The sequence below is a fragment of the Nymphaea colorata genome, chromosome 14 (genome assembly GCF_008831285.2).
Source record: "Nymphaea colorata isolate Beijing-Zhang1983 chromosome 14, ASM883128v2, whole genome shotgun sequence".
NCBI classification, from domain to species: domain Eukaryota; kingdom Viridiplantae; phylum Streptophyta; class Magnoliopsida; order Nymphaeales; family Nymphaeaceae; genus Nymphaea; species Nymphaea colorata.
In genome coordinates, this window is record NC_045151.1 from 10,987,232 (window position 1) to 11,005,922 (window position 18,691).

General features: G+C 38.8%; 1 protein-coding gene across 2 annotated transcripts in view; it reads right to left on the bottom strand.

The window, feature by feature from the left end:
- Positions 1 to 834: 834 nt before the first annotated feature.
- LOC116267707 (exocyst complex component EXO84C) overlaps positions 835 to 18,691 on the bottom strand; it is a 29,053-nt gene continuing 11,196 nt past the window's right edge. For both annotated transcript variants that reach the window (XM_031649575.2, XM_031649574.2), the window contains exons 3-7: positions 12,245 to 13,271; positions 6,645 to 7,169; positions 4,327 to 4,515; positions 1,796 to 1,932; positions 835 to 1,728 (exon numbers count right to left, since the gene is read on the bottom strand). In XM_031649575.2, coding sequence (XP_031505435.1) covers positions 1,500 to 1,728; positions 1,796 to 1,932; positions 4,327 to 4,515; positions 6,645 to 7,169; positions 12,245 to 13,183 — 2,019 coding nt within the window. In that variant the 5' untranslated portion in view covers positions 13,184 to 13,271 and the 3' untranslated portion in view covers positions 835 to 1,499. The remainder of the gene's footprint in view (positions 1,729 to 1,795; positions 1,933 to 4,326; positions 4,516 to 6,644; positions 7,170 to 12,244; positions 13,272 to 18,691) is intronic.

Sequence of the window (18,691 nt, forward strand, 5' to 3'; positions counted from 1 at the left end):
ACAATTCTTTGTTTGTATTTTTTTTAGTTTAGATATATTTCTTTGTTTGTTTTTTCCTTTTTGTAGGATGAGAAGTTTGATGTTCAAGAGGAACGTTATCCAATCAATCTGTCGCCCGTATCAGCCCTCGTAAATGCACCAGGCTGCAAAGTCCCTGGTTTTGTTCTGGCGTGATTTTCTGAGTCAGAGCATTATTTGCCATTGAGTTTTGAATCCCCAGAATAACCTAGATACACAGAATTCTCGTAAGATACTATAAAGCAAATCTTCATCAAACAACCCATGATGCAGTGTTGAGGCACTGAAATGGGATCAGATCTTAACGTTAAGAAAGAGGAAGGTTTTGCAGCTCATCTCAATGATAAAGGAAGCCAGCGTCGGAAGGTTTTGCAGCTCATCTCAATGATAAAGGAAGCCAGCGTCCGGGGATTATTGAAAGCAGAAGGCCCAGGCCTGACAGATCTGGCCAACGAGGCACCAAAATGCTAGCTGGGAGGGGGAAATTCTAATGTATGAAGATAGATTGATCAAGCAAAGTGTGGACTAGATACTCAACAGGCTGAATCGCACAGAGCGGGGTTCATCGCCCCTGCATCCTTTTTTGTTTTCACAGAGAGCGGGTTGTTTGCTCTCTTGTTTTTTGGATCTTGTCTAATGATCAGCATTCCACCTCCCTGTATATCATTTTGTTCTGTACATACCCATAGTTTGACAACAAAGGATGGGAGCCTACCTTCCAGCAAAACTTGTCCATTGGGCCTGGCGATTATACTCTTTGAAAGGTTGGATTTAGAAGAAGTGAAAACAAAAATCTAACCAAGGATTTAGAGAAAGTGAACAAAAATCTAACCCAACTGCACATATAAATATTTACAGAGTGGATGTACACGCAAGCATACATGCACGTTTTCCCCAATGAGGGAATCGGAATTTCACAAAATTACGGTTCACCCAAAGTATCCCCCACCAAGGGAGAGCTTTGACAAGTACTTGTTTTCTCCATAGCCGCAACGAAATTACAATTTACTCAGAGGACCCCATCAAGGGAGAGTTTCGTCAAATACCTGTTTTCCTGGAGCTCCAATTCATTAGTCACCTCCTCCTCGTAGAGGACCCTAAATTTAAAAGAGTGAGGAAAAAGAGACTAAATTGCCATTGACACTAACACACCCTCACATTGGAAAAACTGAGGCTACAAGGATGTCCAGTAGCATTCACGAAGTTCATGTCGCGGTGCTATTCTTGGATAAGTTTTCAAAATGGAGTTTGTTATAAAATAAGTACAAGATTAAGGATGAGACTGAAACATAAGGAATAGGATGGGACTCTAACCATGGACTACAACTGGATTGGAAACATATGGAATAGAATGGGACTATAACCATGTACTACAACAACTGGATTGGGTATATCTTCTGAAAATTGGGCTATACATTGCTCTAGTGATCAAGGCAACACCAAAAAAAAAAAAAAGGGTTGCCTGTAAGTACAACTGATTTCTAAGTCTCAGGGTCTGAGAAATAAACTGGACTTCCGTTTTCTTCCATGGTAGCAGATGCAAATGACTCGGCAGAATGAACACTCGAACTTATACTAATGTTATCTGAATCAGAGTTTTCCAGGATATGTATGTGCTCATCAAGTTCTGATAGCTCAAACGAACCCATCAGAAGCTTGTTCATTGCTGACTTAGCAGCTTCAATGAACCACTCATCTTCAGGAAGTGCACTGTATAATAATTCCACGTCAGGAAAAAACAAATCTGAAGAATTAAAAGTGACATGAAGTAACATACCTTTGAGGATCTATTCCTTTTGTTGAAAAAGTGCCTATAGCCCTATCCATGATAGTTAAGGCAATCTGGTGTACATTTCGGGAAGGGTAGCCTCCACACACAGATATTTGGACAATGAAATGCATGTCAAAGATAAACTGAAAGGAAAAATTCAAGTTCACACAGGTCAAGAAGCTGCAAGAATTTGAGCCAAACAAGCACAATAAAGTTCAACTATAGTGGAGGAAATATGACCCCATAAGAAAGTAGGAAATAAATTTAAAGTTACTATTGGACAAAACATGGTGCAGTGGTTAAACAATCAAAGTATCATATAAGCAGTTCTTTTGGTAAGAACGGAAGAGAAAACAATGACGAACATATGAGCGAAAATTGACTGCACATTTCAGGATAACATATGAATAACCTGCTTAGTGCTTATATATCCATTGAACGTAAGTTGTCAAAGTTGAATATGACTGAGACCAGATGCAGTGGTTCAACCCAAAACTGACTCAAACATCAACTCCAGCAAATCCAACACATGTTATAGTTTTCTTCAGTTGGTACATAAAAGTATTACGAACCAAAACACAAAATAATAGATACCATTAATCACAGATAGTAGATACTCAACTATTCCCAGTCATTCTCACACATTGGATGCAAATCGACTCCTTAAGGAACACGTCAAAATGGTTCTGAAAATTAATTGTCCAGCCAAAAATTAAGTTGAACACCCAGTTTGATAGACTACAATTTGTTCTATTGCTTCAACAGCAAGCCAAAGAGTCTGTGTGGTGTTCTTTTGGTTCCGCAGTGTTAGTTTTTCTGCTTTTCCTCCTTGTGGTTGGTTATTTCAAGTTAGTCTACCATTCTTCTGGCGAGAATGTCAAAATGCCTTCTCGAGGTCGGTCAGAGATCGCGAGGTCAGAGTGCACTTCTCCGAGAATAGCTTGTCCATCCTGCTCTTGAGCCAGCTTCTCATTTGCAACAACATTCAAACCCCCTTACCATCCATGGTGCTGTGACAGACCCAAATAGAAGAGGGTGTTGCCTCCAGTGAAACCTGCTCTCTTCATTAGACTCACAGATGTTCCTTACCACAGGTTTTTCTTGCTCAACATGAAATATAGGATAGGATTTCCCATAGACTTGACATGTTCTGCATACGTACAAGGCAACAAATCTCCCGGCTGCCGAATGTTGTATATATATATATATATATATATATATATATATATATAGAACCACATAAACATAGTTTATACAATATGATATATATGGGACCATCTTTAGTCAATCCCACTCGTCCAAGTTGTAAAACATGTGCATTTTAGACAGATGAGAAATTAATGCCCTAATTTGTACTAGAACATAGAATACTTAAATATTTTTAATAATGAGGAAAAAAATCAACTCACACACATAACGCATGTCACGGCCAAAAATATCTTACTTGGATTTCTAACAGCAACAATTTTCTCGGATATTCTTTCGGCAAAGTTGTTTTTCTTGGGAAAATCTCAGCAATTATTTAAAAAATGAAAAAAAAAATATCAGGTAAAGATAAAATAAATGAGACACCAATAAGAGGACATAAGTAATAACTAGATAAAATTATCAAAATGATAATCTACCAATGATAAACTTGACAGTAAATAAATTTACAGCTTGAACAATGACAGCTAAAACTAACATTTAACAATCACAACATCATGAAGGATATGTAATACAGCAAAGTAGAAAATCACAAATGAAAATTGGAAAACATAAACTGGCGAATACATAGATAATGACAGTTTGTAGCCCTCATGGCTTTACCAACATAAATCAAGCATATATACATATAGTGCTCAGCGAGAGGAATAAAAGGCACAAACAACAAGCATGAAAATAACACATTAAATTTATTTTCATGTTTTTCCAAAAAACAGTTTTTTTTTCAGTTCTCTATTTTTTAATCTCAATATCAGATTTTTCTCGAGAAAATGCAATATCCAAGGCTCTGAATTAGAATATGATAGATATGGGACTATTTTTAGTCAATATCAGAGATAGAACATTTTCTTTTTAACAAGATGAGAAATCAATGCCCTAATTTATGCTAGAACTTAGTGATGAAAATTGAAATACTAAAGGTTTTTCACTAATGAGAAGAAAACTCACAGCATAGTTCATGCATAGGAAAAAGATGTCTAGTGGCTTACATCAAGCAAAAAAACCACAAGACTCGAACCCATTTTCTATGGAAAATGGAACATCGTAGTTGTTTTGCTAAAGGAATTTGATGCAGAGGGTGTAATTGAGTAAATACACAAGGTAGTTCTCTCTGCTGGTCTACATCAAGCATAAACATGGTCTAGGAAACCCACTTACCACGTAATGTGTGTGCATGCTTGTATCCATATGCCCATGTGTCTGTCCATGTGCACACGCATGTCCACATGCCTTTATGTGAGTGTGTGCAGAATTTCTTTGCATATGTCAAATACACGAATGTCATCCTTATGCATAGCTTGACACACAAATGGTGGTGCAAAAGAACATACTTGCTGTAGTCCAAATGGCCGTAGCTGAGCAGAATCATCCTCAAAGACTTCCCAGAATTCTTGTTCATCTGACAGCCACATCACGAGAGTCTCTACTAACCTAGCAAGCAAATTTTTCTGCACCTTTTCTTTTCCAACTAATATAAGTCCTGCAATACTTGCTAACTGCTGTAGTTTTGCAAATAGATCCTGTTGCAACAAACGGCAAAAGAAACTTAATAACCAGATGGGGGTTTGTGCAGATATAACCACTTTCAGAGGTATTGTCATTAAAGTTCCATTCTGGATTTCACTGACAGTGCATTTAGAAACACATCCATATTCAAAGGAAATATTACCATATGGAGCAGCATTTAGAATGCCTTTCTGTATCTTTAGAAATGAAAACTTTACTCTACTATGATGCCATCATGAAGATGTCTCCTAATTTTGTAATCTAAAAATTAAACAAAAACTTGCTCCTATAGCAAAATCTCCACAGATGACTGCAGTTTCTTTCTTCTTTTACTTTTTGTTTTCATTTTGCTGAAATTGCTAAACTTCCAGGCCTTTCCTAGAGAGAAAATTATTTCTACTGTGTAAACTTTTGCACGTTTTGAAGTTCTAATAACACTCATCTCTATTGAAAGAACACTACAAAGCTGTATGGATACGTCTGTGGCTATGTACTCAGTCAATTCTTTTTATCATGTTGGCCAAGTAATGATAAATTACAAATGATCACTTCCCAAAATGTTTCAAGAGAGGCTAAGAAAACTTGAAACCTCAAACCTTATATACTTAAAGAAGGAAGCCTATGCTCTGCTCAATTTACATGCATCAATTCATAATATCCTTTTTGACAAAATCAAAGTGCAAATTGCAAACTTATACACATGCTTCAAATTATTCCACATTTTAACTGAAAATGGTGAGATTTTGTTCTGTCATATTTAATGTTGCATTGCATATGAGATCCAGTAAAAGAAACCTTAGTTCTTTACAGACTAACATTATCACATGGACACTTCAATCAGCACGTGTATCAACATACATGATGCCTGGAAACAATTATGGCACTTCCTGTGACACCCAGACCACTCTAGACCTTATTTTTCTACCTATTTCCTTTTATGATCTTGATTGATTTCCTTCCTAAAATTTGCAAGCAACTAATTAGATTTTGTCATCAAAACAACTTCACTGTTTGCAGTTTCTAGCTAAAATTGCTATTCAAGAGTGCACTGAAAAATTGTGTACATTTTGTGTTTTGTATGATTGGTCTGGATCTGGATCCAAACCATGTCCACACATTACCTTAATCCTATTCTGCATATGCAAAGTGGCAGGATTGATAATTTATATCCTATCGTATGCCATATAGTCCATGTAAAATCAGTGCTTATATTAATGACATTAGGGGCATGCCTTGTATCTTTGAGGCTGCCATCACAATATTGAGGAAATCCCCTTTCTCTCTTGTCTTCAATTCTTTCTCAAGGTGAAGAAATCTGGACAAGATCTAACATGCTGTCAAAGCCATAGATCAAAGGACAGTTTCCTTCCAAAGGTGTCTCAACATCGAGCTTTTAAGTTATTTTTCTCTTCTCAATCTGTTTGTGTTCATCTTTTTCAAAATATTATTTATATTTATTTTCCTTATATTTTTTACGTTTCCTTCTGGCTGGTGCTCACTTTTATTCCTATTCTCCTTGACATTGTCCTCCCTCTTAATTTGTTATTTCTTATTATCAATTTCTTGTTTGTCCTTCCCATTCTGTTTTCTTTTTCTCTTTTGCCATTTGTATGCCTCCAACCTTAATCAGCGTCAATTGATTTCTACCATAGACATGTCTACATTGCTTTCTGTTGTTTTCTATTCACTCTTGTGTCCTGTTACAAAACATCAGTTTTGTTTCTGCTATAAGTTCTTCAATCATCCTTGTTTGCCCAGTTCTTACTTCCTCCCACTTCCCTAACACACAACAAAAATCTGAGATGTAACATCTGAAATCTGATCAGACATCTAAAACTCTGATCAAATCAGACATCTTCAATCAGATAGTTTGTATATTTGAGTGTATAACAGCTCTCTTCTTTACCCTAATTTTTCTGTACAATGTAAAAATTTGAAAACTAATTAAAAAATGTTGTCCCTGTCAAAGAGCACTTTCACGCACCAGAAAGTCACCTGCACCAAGGACTTCTTTGACACAAAATGAAAGTTGATTGCCTGATTGAGACTCAAAGAATTGATTAAGGTGAGAAAGCACTGAAAATTCATCTAATGGAAGAAAATAGCCACAACATAAAAAGAAAGCATCAAATTCCATATTTACCTGGAACGGGAGAGATGGCAATGGTTCTGAATCCCAGAAAAGATCCTCCTTTTTCCCATGTAAGTACATTCGTGCATCTAATTGTGCTTTATCCCCTCTAGAATAAATGAAGTTCAGCATATATTGGCGACAGAAATAATCTCTAAATTTGTCTAAAGAATGTTGTAGGTGGCGTCTCCAGTCTTTAAGTTCTACAGCTTTACTAGGAATAGGACCAGTGCTCTCCGAAGATAAACTTTCATTACCCGTAAGTTCTTTCTCTTCGCTGCAAATTTTTGAGAGAGCCATAGGTAATAATTCGTCTAAAACAGCATATGCATTTCCTAGAAGAGCAAGCTGCTGAGAATCAGTTTCTGCCTTGAACTTGGTAGAGCCTTTATGCTCCATGAGGGTATCCTCTTCAGAAAGACCTGGTAGACTCTTCATTAACCCATCTATGTACATATCAAACAGCTGAGAGATCCTACTTAAAATGGTCCCACCAAAATGCAGAATGACATCTGATGTTAAATGATCAACAATATCCTGTGAACAAAATTAGCATAGAAAATCTGTCAAGCAACCATAAGATAGAGTAGGTGACATGATAAATAATGAAAAATTACTATTAAGAGTGGCAAAAAACTGTACAATTGTCTTATATATATTAAGCATACGTAATATTTCTCTCAATATACATGATTTCAAAAAGTGTATGTTAGTGCCACAAGTATTAATTCAAGCATCATTAATCACTTCAAAAATCTGAATCTGTTATTATGCAGAAACCATTATTTCAGAATGTGTGACCAAACGAGCCGTCCTGCAGCTAGCCTCGACAAGTGAAGGGTACTTTAATATTTCTTTCTTAACAGTCAAACAAAGAAGCAAGCTGCTATTGATTGCTCAAGTAAACGTAACTAAAGGGAAATTGGCAGACAAAAGGGAGTTGCCTCACAGTATTAAAAATATGGTATAAATGAGCATATAAGGTAATTTACAATTCGACCCTATACAGTATACATACACTGAGGAGGTTGCCATCACATGTTGATACATACTGGGTGCCGGTGCAGCTCTTAACTGCCAAATTCAAGGGTCATCAATAATGCGCAAAGGCAGTCAAATGGCCCCACTTCAAAGCTGTCCACATTTAGGTGCCTACTGGGCCTTAGTGGGGTCTAAGTATAATGAGTGTATAGGTTTGTCCAGAAAACCAGCCATATTCACAGGTTCAGTTTTGTCTCGGCAATAAAGCGGCTTCAATCTCTTCTCCCTTAAAATATTGACAAAAAGTTATTGCTTATTTTGTGCCATAAAATTCTCAGACTTCTTTTATTTAATGAATACTTTGTCTGTGAGCACACACACACATTCCATAAGCTTGCAACCAAATTTCATGAAAATGTCACATGGAAACAGGTGAAAAGCCAAGTACTTGTGTCGGTACGTGGGTATGGTGACACAGGTACATGGGATATGGCTGGGTATGATTGTATTTTGAAACTGAAAAACGTTTTCAAACTTGACTTTTGCTTTAATTTTGATTTTATGTGGATTACCCGTAGTTCTCAAAAATGGTCTGCCTATACCCGCACTACTGTACCGGTACCATACCCGTATCTGCACCCATGTAACATAGTGTCACATCCATACTTTTAGTCATGTCCTTACTCTTCTCCCGGACCTACACAATACCGCCTGTAAACTTGGAGACTAAGCCACATGAACTTGCCAAGAAAATTGTGACACCTAGATCGATATGATTTTAGTGCAAGTGTGGCAACCAACAATTTGCCTTCCTTTATTATGAATTATTGATGAAATGATAACTTGTGATTTGTTAATTCTTTTTGTTTGTGTATATGTGTGTGTGTGTGCATGTGCGGTGTATATGTGTGGCAACCAACAATTTGCTTTTCTTTATTTTGAATCATTGATAAATGATAACTTGTGATTTGTTAATTCTTTTTGTTTGTGTATATGTGTGTGTGTGTGTGTGTGTGTGTGCATGTGCTGTGTATATGTGAAGGTGAATTGATGTGTTTTGATCAAATTTGATTTTGCTACAAATGTTTTGACAACGCAGAGCATAGTGAAACAAATAAATACTTCAAGAAATATGCCTTCAAGTGGTCGATGGGTTACGTATCGACATAATCATAAGAGAAAATCAAGAGAAGTTGTGGATACTGTATTGGACAAATCAATTTTCGAAATCATGTGTCAAGTTATTCAAATCAACATACCTTTGGCTAAAGTCCTCAAATTGGTTGACAATAAAGGTAGGTTTGCCATAGGGTACTTCTATGAAACTATCTTTCTTTGATAAGTCAACCTTGAAAACAACAAGGAATTGACTTGAGCAATACCTGTTAAAGAGAACCTCAAGGGAAAAAGAAGTTGTACATGCCCGTATGGAGGATTATAAATAAGAGGTAGATCAGGCAACTTCATAATCTCTTTCATGCAGTAGTGTATTACTTAAATCTTGCATTAAGATATTTCCTAACATTTAAAATTGATAGAAATTGAAGAGTTTCTCGGGCTACATTGGTGTTAGTCAATGAGCTTGAGACACAAGACCTTATTCATCATGAGATGGAAATATATGATAATTTTCAAGGTGATGCAGGAAAAAATGCAACCACTTGGAACACTAATCCATCTAGATACTACACTCAAAAGTCAACGTATCTTTTAATTGTAATTTAGTAATTTCATTTGTTTAATCTTCTAGTGTCGTACTTGTGTTTAGATATGCGGCTGATTAGGTATCAGAGTGACTATCCAAACTTTAAAACTTTGCAATTAAAATCCTCAGTTAGACATGCACTGCACGTTGATGCAAAACAATATTAGAATATTTTCCAATAAAAGGAGAAATATACTAGAATATAAACTATCGAATAACCTTGTCTATGTTCAATATAATATGTAATCAAGGCAACAGTAATAAGCTGATGTAGACTTGTTTTATAGGTCGACCCATTATTCCATCAATATACACTTGTTTTGTAAAATATATTAACAAATTTCTCTTATTTCTTTTACACGATTAGGAAAAACTTCAACAAGAAAGCATAGAGCACAAGCTGATCCTATCAGCTTGGAACACTTTGATGCACTAGTTTTATGGGTTGAGGAAGAACCAGCCACCATATTCTAAAAGGAAGTTCTTGAGTAGTTTAACATCAAAGGGGTAGAACATGTCGATGATGAGGAACTCATATACATCAAGAAGGATGCTGAATGCAACCGATGATAAGAATGACGACGAATATGATGAATTATCTATTTTCATTTATTATTTGTATTGATTAAATTCATTTTGTGATGTATAAGAATTTAAACTTATTTTTTGATGTGTAAGGACATTATATTATGTTAAATTGATGAATGTTCATTGGCAAATTCATGTGTAACATAAAAGAGCAAATTTCTTGATTTTCCTCTTATTTCGTGTAATCATTCCTTTTAAAAAAATTTCAAAAACAAATTTACAATTTTTTATGTTATGTTATCTAATTAACTATTGGCCCGGTCTATACATGTTACATTACACATTTTAGAACATGGGTTTCAATATGCGCCTATGTTTTTATTTGGCTAAACCATTTCATTGAGATGTTTAAGAGCATGATTTTTTATGTAATATTCCTTTTTCTTCAATACAAGTTATAAATTCCTTTGAGATATTCTACTTTTGAATCACTCCTAAAAATCTTAATGGAGGTATTAGATTGATTTTTATCATATTCTAAAGGGTTTGAAATGAGCAGAAACATCAAATAAAGTAAATTTAACCTATGTTATCAAAGTTGCTAGGCGCAGTCTGGGCAACAGGATGTGCCCAGCGCTTGGGCACAACTAGGCCCACTTAGGCAACCATTTAACTAATTATGGCTGTACGCACTACATACATTCCATACTATATAATATATAATATTGTCATACATAACTTAACATATATATTCAAAAGTGTGGAAAACAACTATTATTTATATTAAATTAGTAACTGTTAAGTATTAAGTTATGTGATATGACTAATAGTGATATAGTCATCATATAACAATAATGCACAACAGACAATATTATACAATTTATATTATCTGTATATTGAAAGCAAACTAAAGTTTATAGCATTGATATTCGAGAAACTGAAAATTAATACAAAGTTCCTATACTCAAATATTCATTAAATAACCATTTCTACATTGAAGGAAGAGTGGAAGGAAGACCATCCATTCTGCTTCCACAACTTAAAAATGTGCACTGCACTTGTCTCCGACACTACTTAATCCTTCTTAAAGAGTCTTTAAGAACCCCACTGAGTCATTGAGTGTCATTTGACTTCTATGGTCTAGGTGCAGACACGCCTAGGTGCAATTTGGCATGACCCTAGGCTCACCAACACATTGCATCACCTAAGTGATGGAGTTAGGCGATGTAGGTGAAGTAGCACCTAGGTGTTGCCTAGGCACATGCCTAGGTGATGCCTCAAGTTCAACAACATAGAATCTAATATATGTAATAAAACCATGAATAAACACAACATAATAAGAGAGACCACATTTGGAGATGAAGGAGTGGGTTCCATGCTCCTAGAATCCAAAATATCTTATTCAAAGGGAGATTTTGATATAAATTATAATTTATAAACATGCTATTTCCAGAAGATAGGGATTTCATTTTTCTCATGATACAATAGAGAGGGCCTTTATAAGAGAGAAGAGATAGTCGTTGGCCCACTGACTAGAAAGCCAACAGCTAACCCAACAACAAGTATCAGGGAGATATCAATAAATTACTGCTGTATAATGCACAACAAATTCCAAAAGAGGACAAGGATAAACCCTTCAGCAAAACCCTTAAACCATCTGACACAAGGTTCCCCAAAAAACCCAAAAGTTCAGAGAAAGGTGTGTTGGTGCATTTACAAAGAGGTCCATAACATGCCTAACATTCCAAATACTACAACTATTGGGTTAAGAAATATTGTTCCAATTGCTGCTCCAGCAATATTAGGTGAATTTTACCCTTCCACACTAAAATCATCAAATCTCTCTGTCCCATTTGATTGGGTAAGAGAAATCACCACGAAGTACTAACCTTTCATCCTTTTCATCAAAATAGATGGGCACCAAAAGCGAAACCACTTGCCTCGGATTAGCCATAAACTGATCAATAACAACACCAGATAATGGCCATCAGGCCATGGAAAGGTTCATCTACGTCACTCAGTTGCAAAATTGTGGGTCAAAAGGAAATCATCATAGAAAGCTATTTGTAAAAAAAGGTCATGGACCCAGCAAACATGTCATGTTATTTCCTTTATCGCCTCATAGGCACTCCATACTATTTTCATGATAACAACTAACTTTGACGTCCTTAGTTCCTTACTGTGATTTCAGCTCTTATACAGTTAATTCATGAAATAAAAAGTAACAACATATCTATTGATGAGACGTTATTATTCTCAACTAAGAAAAATAAAACTTAGAAACAATTTTGAAATCTATTTTTATTTCTAGTGCTCATAGAAGTTGGTCTAAATGCCAAAAAAGGGATAAGCTGCAACACAATGGGTGAAGAATTAGTAGTAAGATGTTTTGTCTTACTTGAACAACAGACATAAACTGCTTTCCACTGCTAGTAAGCATAGAACACGCATCAGCAGAATACGAGGACAAATACCGAGTTGATGAAATCACAATCTCATCATTTGCCAGCTGGTCAACCAACTTTCTTGCACGCCGAAAATTCATCTCTAAGATCTCGTCCACATATGGCCGTAAAAGCATAAAAAGCAACTGAGAAAATGCCAGTCCTTGTTCTTCCAACATTGCACAGTGACTAAGACTGGCTTTCACACAAACAGCAACAGCACGTAAAGCAGAGGCGCTCTCCGATGAAGGTGCATTTTCCTTCATCAGCTTAACAAGGGATTCTAGTTCACACTCAATCCATTGCTCAAGTCTACCGGTATATATCGCTGTGTTGCCAAATATTGATGAAGATTCTCTTGCTGCAGACAAGATAGTTGAAAATACATACTTTGACAGAGTTGCTGAGTTTGTTTCTGGGTATATTACACACAATGGTAGAAAATTCTCAATGTTCTTCTGAAGGCGAGATCTGTATGATTTCAATAATAAATTATGTGCAGATGGACCATTCCCAAGTTTGAGAAGCCTCATTAGAGCACTTTTCAGTTCCAAAACACCAACTGATGGCCGCTCTGCGACCTCAATAAGCTGCTCCACAAGCATTGCCTTCCGTTTCAAAAATGCTGATTTATAAGTAGAAACCTCCTCAGAGGTATTATCCCCAGAATCCAGTAAATCAGGATTGTTCTTCTCCTCTTCCTCAATGGCTAATAGAGCTTCTTCCATTTTATGCTCTGCCAATAAAACATCCACTGATTCCAGAAAAGCAGCTTTTGGATCACCTATACAATTAGGTATTGAGTCAAACTCATGGATATTATTTTCCTTGTGCTCCACTGGCTCGGGTTTATTCAACTTCCACACCTCAAGCTCTCGGCAAACACCGGTCATCAGATCCTGCACAAGTATGCCTTGGGCAGAGACATGCTTCTGCAGCTCAATCAATTCTTGCTCAAGCTCAATAACCTCTTCTGTTATTCTTCAAGATGAAAGAAATAACACGAGCAAAGTCAGAGTGCTTCAGCTAATTCTAGATCTAAACAATGAAAAGCATCCATTTTATGCTCACAGATACAATTTCACATAGGGATACATGGTACAGGAAGTGCTTCATATCAGATATGGATACCACAGCACATGCACACACGCACACACAAAACAAATAAAGTAGAAAATACACATGGTCCATTGTGAATGATACATTACATTTTCCAGAGCAGCAAAATCACATCAATGCAAAAACCACAAGGCTAAAGAAATTGCAAGTCCCCAAGAGAATAAAATTCATTAGTAATCAGAGAAGGAGATTGCAGATAGTACACAATAACAATTCTGTTAAAGCAGATGTCACCATATGATTTCTCTCTCAATATATTTATCACTTATATAATTACACTCAGTTGTTTGCCCTAGATTTTTATGTACAGTGCATAATATGCAATAGGTTACATTACTTAACTTTAAAAGATTTACCTGTATTGTTCGCTACAGTACATTAAGTGATTAAACTTTAAAGCCAGCATAGTATGATATGGGCCTGTCAGAAAAAACAGGGCAACAGAACATTATTCTTTTGTTTTTGGGGATGAAAATCCTCATATAACTGACTCCTACACACTATTAGGAGTTGTGCGAGGGAACTTTTGCTGCTTTCAGAAGGAAGACATCTAATTTGTGGTGTGCGGTGAACAAATTGCACCAAAGAAAGAGGGCTTTCACTGATGATCAGGAGCTGATATATACTGGGGAGGATATTGAGTCTGAAGGAGATGCAGAAGCTGAAGATGATGAATGAACATTTTATTTTTCATCTGTGAGAAACAAGTTTGTTAGATGACTGAAAGCCCATGAACAATAATTTGACTGGATTACTCACTGTATGCACTCCGCATATAAAGAAATCCACATGCAAGCTTCAAGTTGCTCCCTTTACATAGTTTCAGAATGGCAAAACCATTTGAGAGATTAGGTGGATTTTCCAGAGCTTATGTTATGTTCTTAAAGGACATTTGAGAATGATCAAGGAGGGTAGACTTGAAGGGAGCAAGCACATCAGCATCCTAGGAAACCGCAGATGAAGTTGCACACGATATACCTGGAACATGTTCGGTAAGAACTAATTGGTATGCACACTGAATCTTACTGGAACAGGGTCAAAAACAGAGGATTAAGGATGAAGGGGTCGAATCTATGGTACGTGTTGAATTGGAAGAGTTTATGTTTCTAGGTGGCTCTTTGTAATATTAAAGATTTACAAGATCTCTTTAATATTTTCTTTATTTCTGTTTGATGTAATCTCTAAATCTCCTTTCTACCCTAATCTCTTTATGATGGAGATTAAGGTTAGTGAATAATTAAGTTTTCTTTCTCCAAGTCTTACGGCTGCTACTCTCTCTCTCCACATCTCACGACCTACCATCTCCAAACCTCACGGCTGCAACATGGTATCAGAGTCATCGTGACTGGCGACGTGAAGAAAGCAGTGGCTGGGTCGTGAATCAGGCTGGTGACATGAAGAAAACTGCCGTCGGCTTCTCCTCCTCAGGCTATCTCTTTCACCATCTCCTCCTTCTCCCTCTTCTTCTCCTGCTCCACACGTTTAGTTCAAGTTGACCGTTTTCCAGCAACTGAACCGTGTGGAGGAGTCTATTCACGCTATGAAATCTGCGTGAATAGACTCCAGCTGTGGGTCTTTAAACATATATATCTTATCGTAGCTGGGTGGGAATTTATGTTGAATGTTTCTTGCTGTTGCTATTCATGATTAGTGGAAAATAATATCTGGTACAACAAAGTTAGATGCATAAATAGATAAGTTGTTGTTTGCGAAAGACAGTGCAAGCAGTGTGGAATTTTTTTTTGGTCGTTGGATTGCTGATACGAGCCTACCTAGAACTCGTACTTCCCATGTTGGTACCTCCGCCGAAGGCGCCCTTTCTTATTGTGAGGCTAACTTTTGTTCTTATGAGATTTGCGGAAAACAGGTGAGAGTGACTACGGGAGCATGTCAAATGCTTAGGGAGGTTAACTTCCCTAGTTCCTCCTTGGCGTTTTCGGGAGATGACAGACTTTTTCCTTGTGAGGTTAATCCCTCAAATATAGCGTGGAGCGGATGGGAGCAAAGTGAAGGGCGCGTGCAAGTCCTTGTGAGGCTAAGGGAGCAAGGCTTATGGAAGACCTAGGTGATCTTGACCTAGGAGACCTAGACCCACCCGGTCTAGGTGAGGAAGACCTAGGTGCACCTAGCCTAGATGAGGAAGACCGGGACTCACCTAGTCCAGAAGGGGAAGACCTAGGCACGTTTGGCCTAAATGAAGGTGGGCTCGGCATGGCGAGGAGAACACATTGGGCTCGAGCCCATTTCACGGATCGGATTGGCGAAGCTCAGGCGGACCTGGGCGAGGTGGGGCCTTTGGCCCAAATCAGATTAGAACAATTACTTAGAATGATTTGATTCATTTGCTTTTGTACCATTTTCTTGTTTGATTCGGTTTGTTTTACGTCTCATCTCGAGACAGTGTTTTGAACCGGTTTGGCACTTGTATATAAGCCAAAACTGAGACGTTTTATTCATTCTTGCTTAATGAAATTGGAGTTTTTCTCTTTCCTCCATGCGTGGAGAGTTCTTGGTGCTTAGGGCGTGGCTTCCTAGGAAGCACTACACTGAAATACTCACCAAGCTGTGAGATTATTGGAGGTCTTCCATCCATTAATGGCTGCCGGTAGCCATTAACGAAGAAGATGAACATCGTACTCGAACCAAGGAATCCTTGGATAGGCAGCCGTGCCTTCAACTTGATCACGAAGGAGTTGAAAGGCGACTGTACTAGACGGTGTTGAAGAAGGTGCCGCCTGTGATTCTGGCCCATCGTCTTCAACCTTGACCGCTGGCGAGATCTCAGCCATAACCAAGCTTTCCGACTTCCTAACGCTTGGTGGATGAGCTCTCAGATGATCCTTACTCACGACATCAACGCCCCCTCGAGCCTTGCATTCGAGCTTGCTTGTCCAACTGGGATTGAAGAGGCGGTATCAAGTGAAGAAGAAGATTCCATTGTAGGTAGATCGAGGAGAAGAAGGGAGCATCCGATTAATCCCAAGATCAATCCGCCTAAATTCGGGACTTTCCTCGAGGTATTTACGGTGGGGTATGGCGTTCCATGATCAACCCTAAGATCTGAGTCACGAAGCCAATTCGTGGAGCGAGGAAGGAGAAGAAGAAAGGAAACCGCGAAGGGGAAGAGGCGAAAACGAGTGGAGACGAAAAGACACGGTTCTCGGTTTCTGAAAATAGCTTCAGAACACACTTCCGATCAGAAAAGTGATTTCCGGAGATCTACTGGGAGTTTTGAGGCGTTCTATGGCTCGTTGGAAAGCTCTCGTCATCCCCTACAACCTACTAAAATTTCAGGCAGATCGGACCACGGGAAGGTAGTCACATCCACGACGGGCCGCTTGCAGAGGCTGTTTCCGACGATTCCCTTGGAGTATTCAGGCGAGCCATATACCATTGGATTCGTAATTAAAAGATCTACAACATATCCAAAAATCAAGGTATTTGGAGCTGATTTGACCGTCGAATCATCGTCTGCAAGTTTTGGAAGCATGTTGGCCTGTTCGCCGGTTTTCATGGTGTAACTCAGATTTCCGGCCAGATCCGGCGACCTCCGGCCAGTTCCGACAATTGGGTGACTAATTCCCATCCTACCCCTGCTATGCACTACATTTACTTGGATTAATAATTATTAGCATGGGTAATTTCGTCCAAGAAGGTATCGGAAACCCTAGCGCATAAGGGTATTTAAAAAGGCAACCCTTGGCGCCGTCAACACTTTCCAAATATTTTGCCGATGCTTCCGAAAGGTGAGATCCGCAGCTGATCTCAGGAGGCCAGGTGGCACCATGTGGAGGAGGGCGCCAGCAGCTAGGCCGACAATTTTGGGAGGCACCGCAAGAAGCCAAGAGGGCGCGCCAAGTGTCCTTCCGTTCCAAAAAGGAAGGCGCATCTTGCTCAGTCGTCCCTATTCTTTTGGAAAGAAGATCTCCCGCGCTAGGAGATTCATTGCATCTGGACGACCACCAAAAAGGAAGGAGCTAGGTGGCAGCTGGACGCGAGGACAAGTGGAAGAGGGCAGCTCGTTCCCACTTTGGCGAGATCTCCTGTCCTATTTTTGCCTCAACGAAATAGAAAAGGGCTTGACTTGCGGCTAGGTGCATTGTACCTAGATGCCTTTCACCTAAGGCAAGAATCTCGCCAACTCCTTGGGGATCCTTCGGGGATCTTGATCATACACGTGGCGGGGGGACAGCCTGCTTCCAACCTTGCGAGATCCCCTTCCCTATTTCCTCTCCAGCGAAATAGGAAAGGGCTCGATTCGTGAGGCTGGATTAATTGAATCGGGACATCATCCGCGAAAGGCAACAAATCAGTGAGATCCACTCCAACAATCTGGTAAGATCCACCACGATCTTAGGAGGGTGACTCACCTTCACGGTAGGGAAGTTTCTAGCCCTAGCTCGTGTGAGGAGAAGGACGGCCAGCCTTGGAGATCTCGAGGAGCCGCGGTGAGCAATGAGGGAGTTGATCCACCGGAGTTCGATCAACATTCCTCGCCGGAATCTCAACCTTCACCGGAAAAGGAGGAAGACACGCGTGTGTTGGCGCTTCCAACACTTGCTTCCCCCAATCGACTTGTCTTACTCTTGGGGTGTACCATCGATCCGGTGAAGTGCATTGTCTCTATGACTCTTCTTTCGAGTTTGATTTGAAATTCATTGTTTCTATTACTTCCTTGGAGATTCGGCTAATATACTTGTCCGTGAGATCGTGGGGAGAGACGGTGCCGGAGCCCTTGTTATCTTGGAGGACTCCTCCTTCAACCCGAGAGGCACTAAGTGGAGAGAAGAAACTGCATCCGCCAAGCGACATTGGCGATTGCTTCCCCCTACATACTACAATTCAACTAGGGGTCAATTCTCGATCGGGTGACTAGATCCACACATCCTTCTCTCATTTGTTAATTCGAATAGAACTTGATCTCCCTTGTTGGTTGGAGCCGATTTTACAAAATTGGGTTTGGGTTTGGAGGAAAACCCTGGTTTGTAGGCCTTCTTTCTTGCCTCTCTTCGTTTGAGTTGCTCCTCAATTGTTTTTGCCAAAGAAGCAAAACATCTCCTCAACTCGGTTGGAGGATCCCTGAGCAACTCGATTTGGATATCTTCATCGAGACCGCCTATGAAATGGGCTATCTTGGACTCTTCTGGACGGTTCTTTACCATACTAGACAACCTCTCAAACTTGCCTTGGTAATCTTGGACTGAAGATGTTTGTTTGAGATTTCACAATTCAATCTCATGGTTGACATACGATGTTTCTCCAAACCACAATAAAAGCTCTTC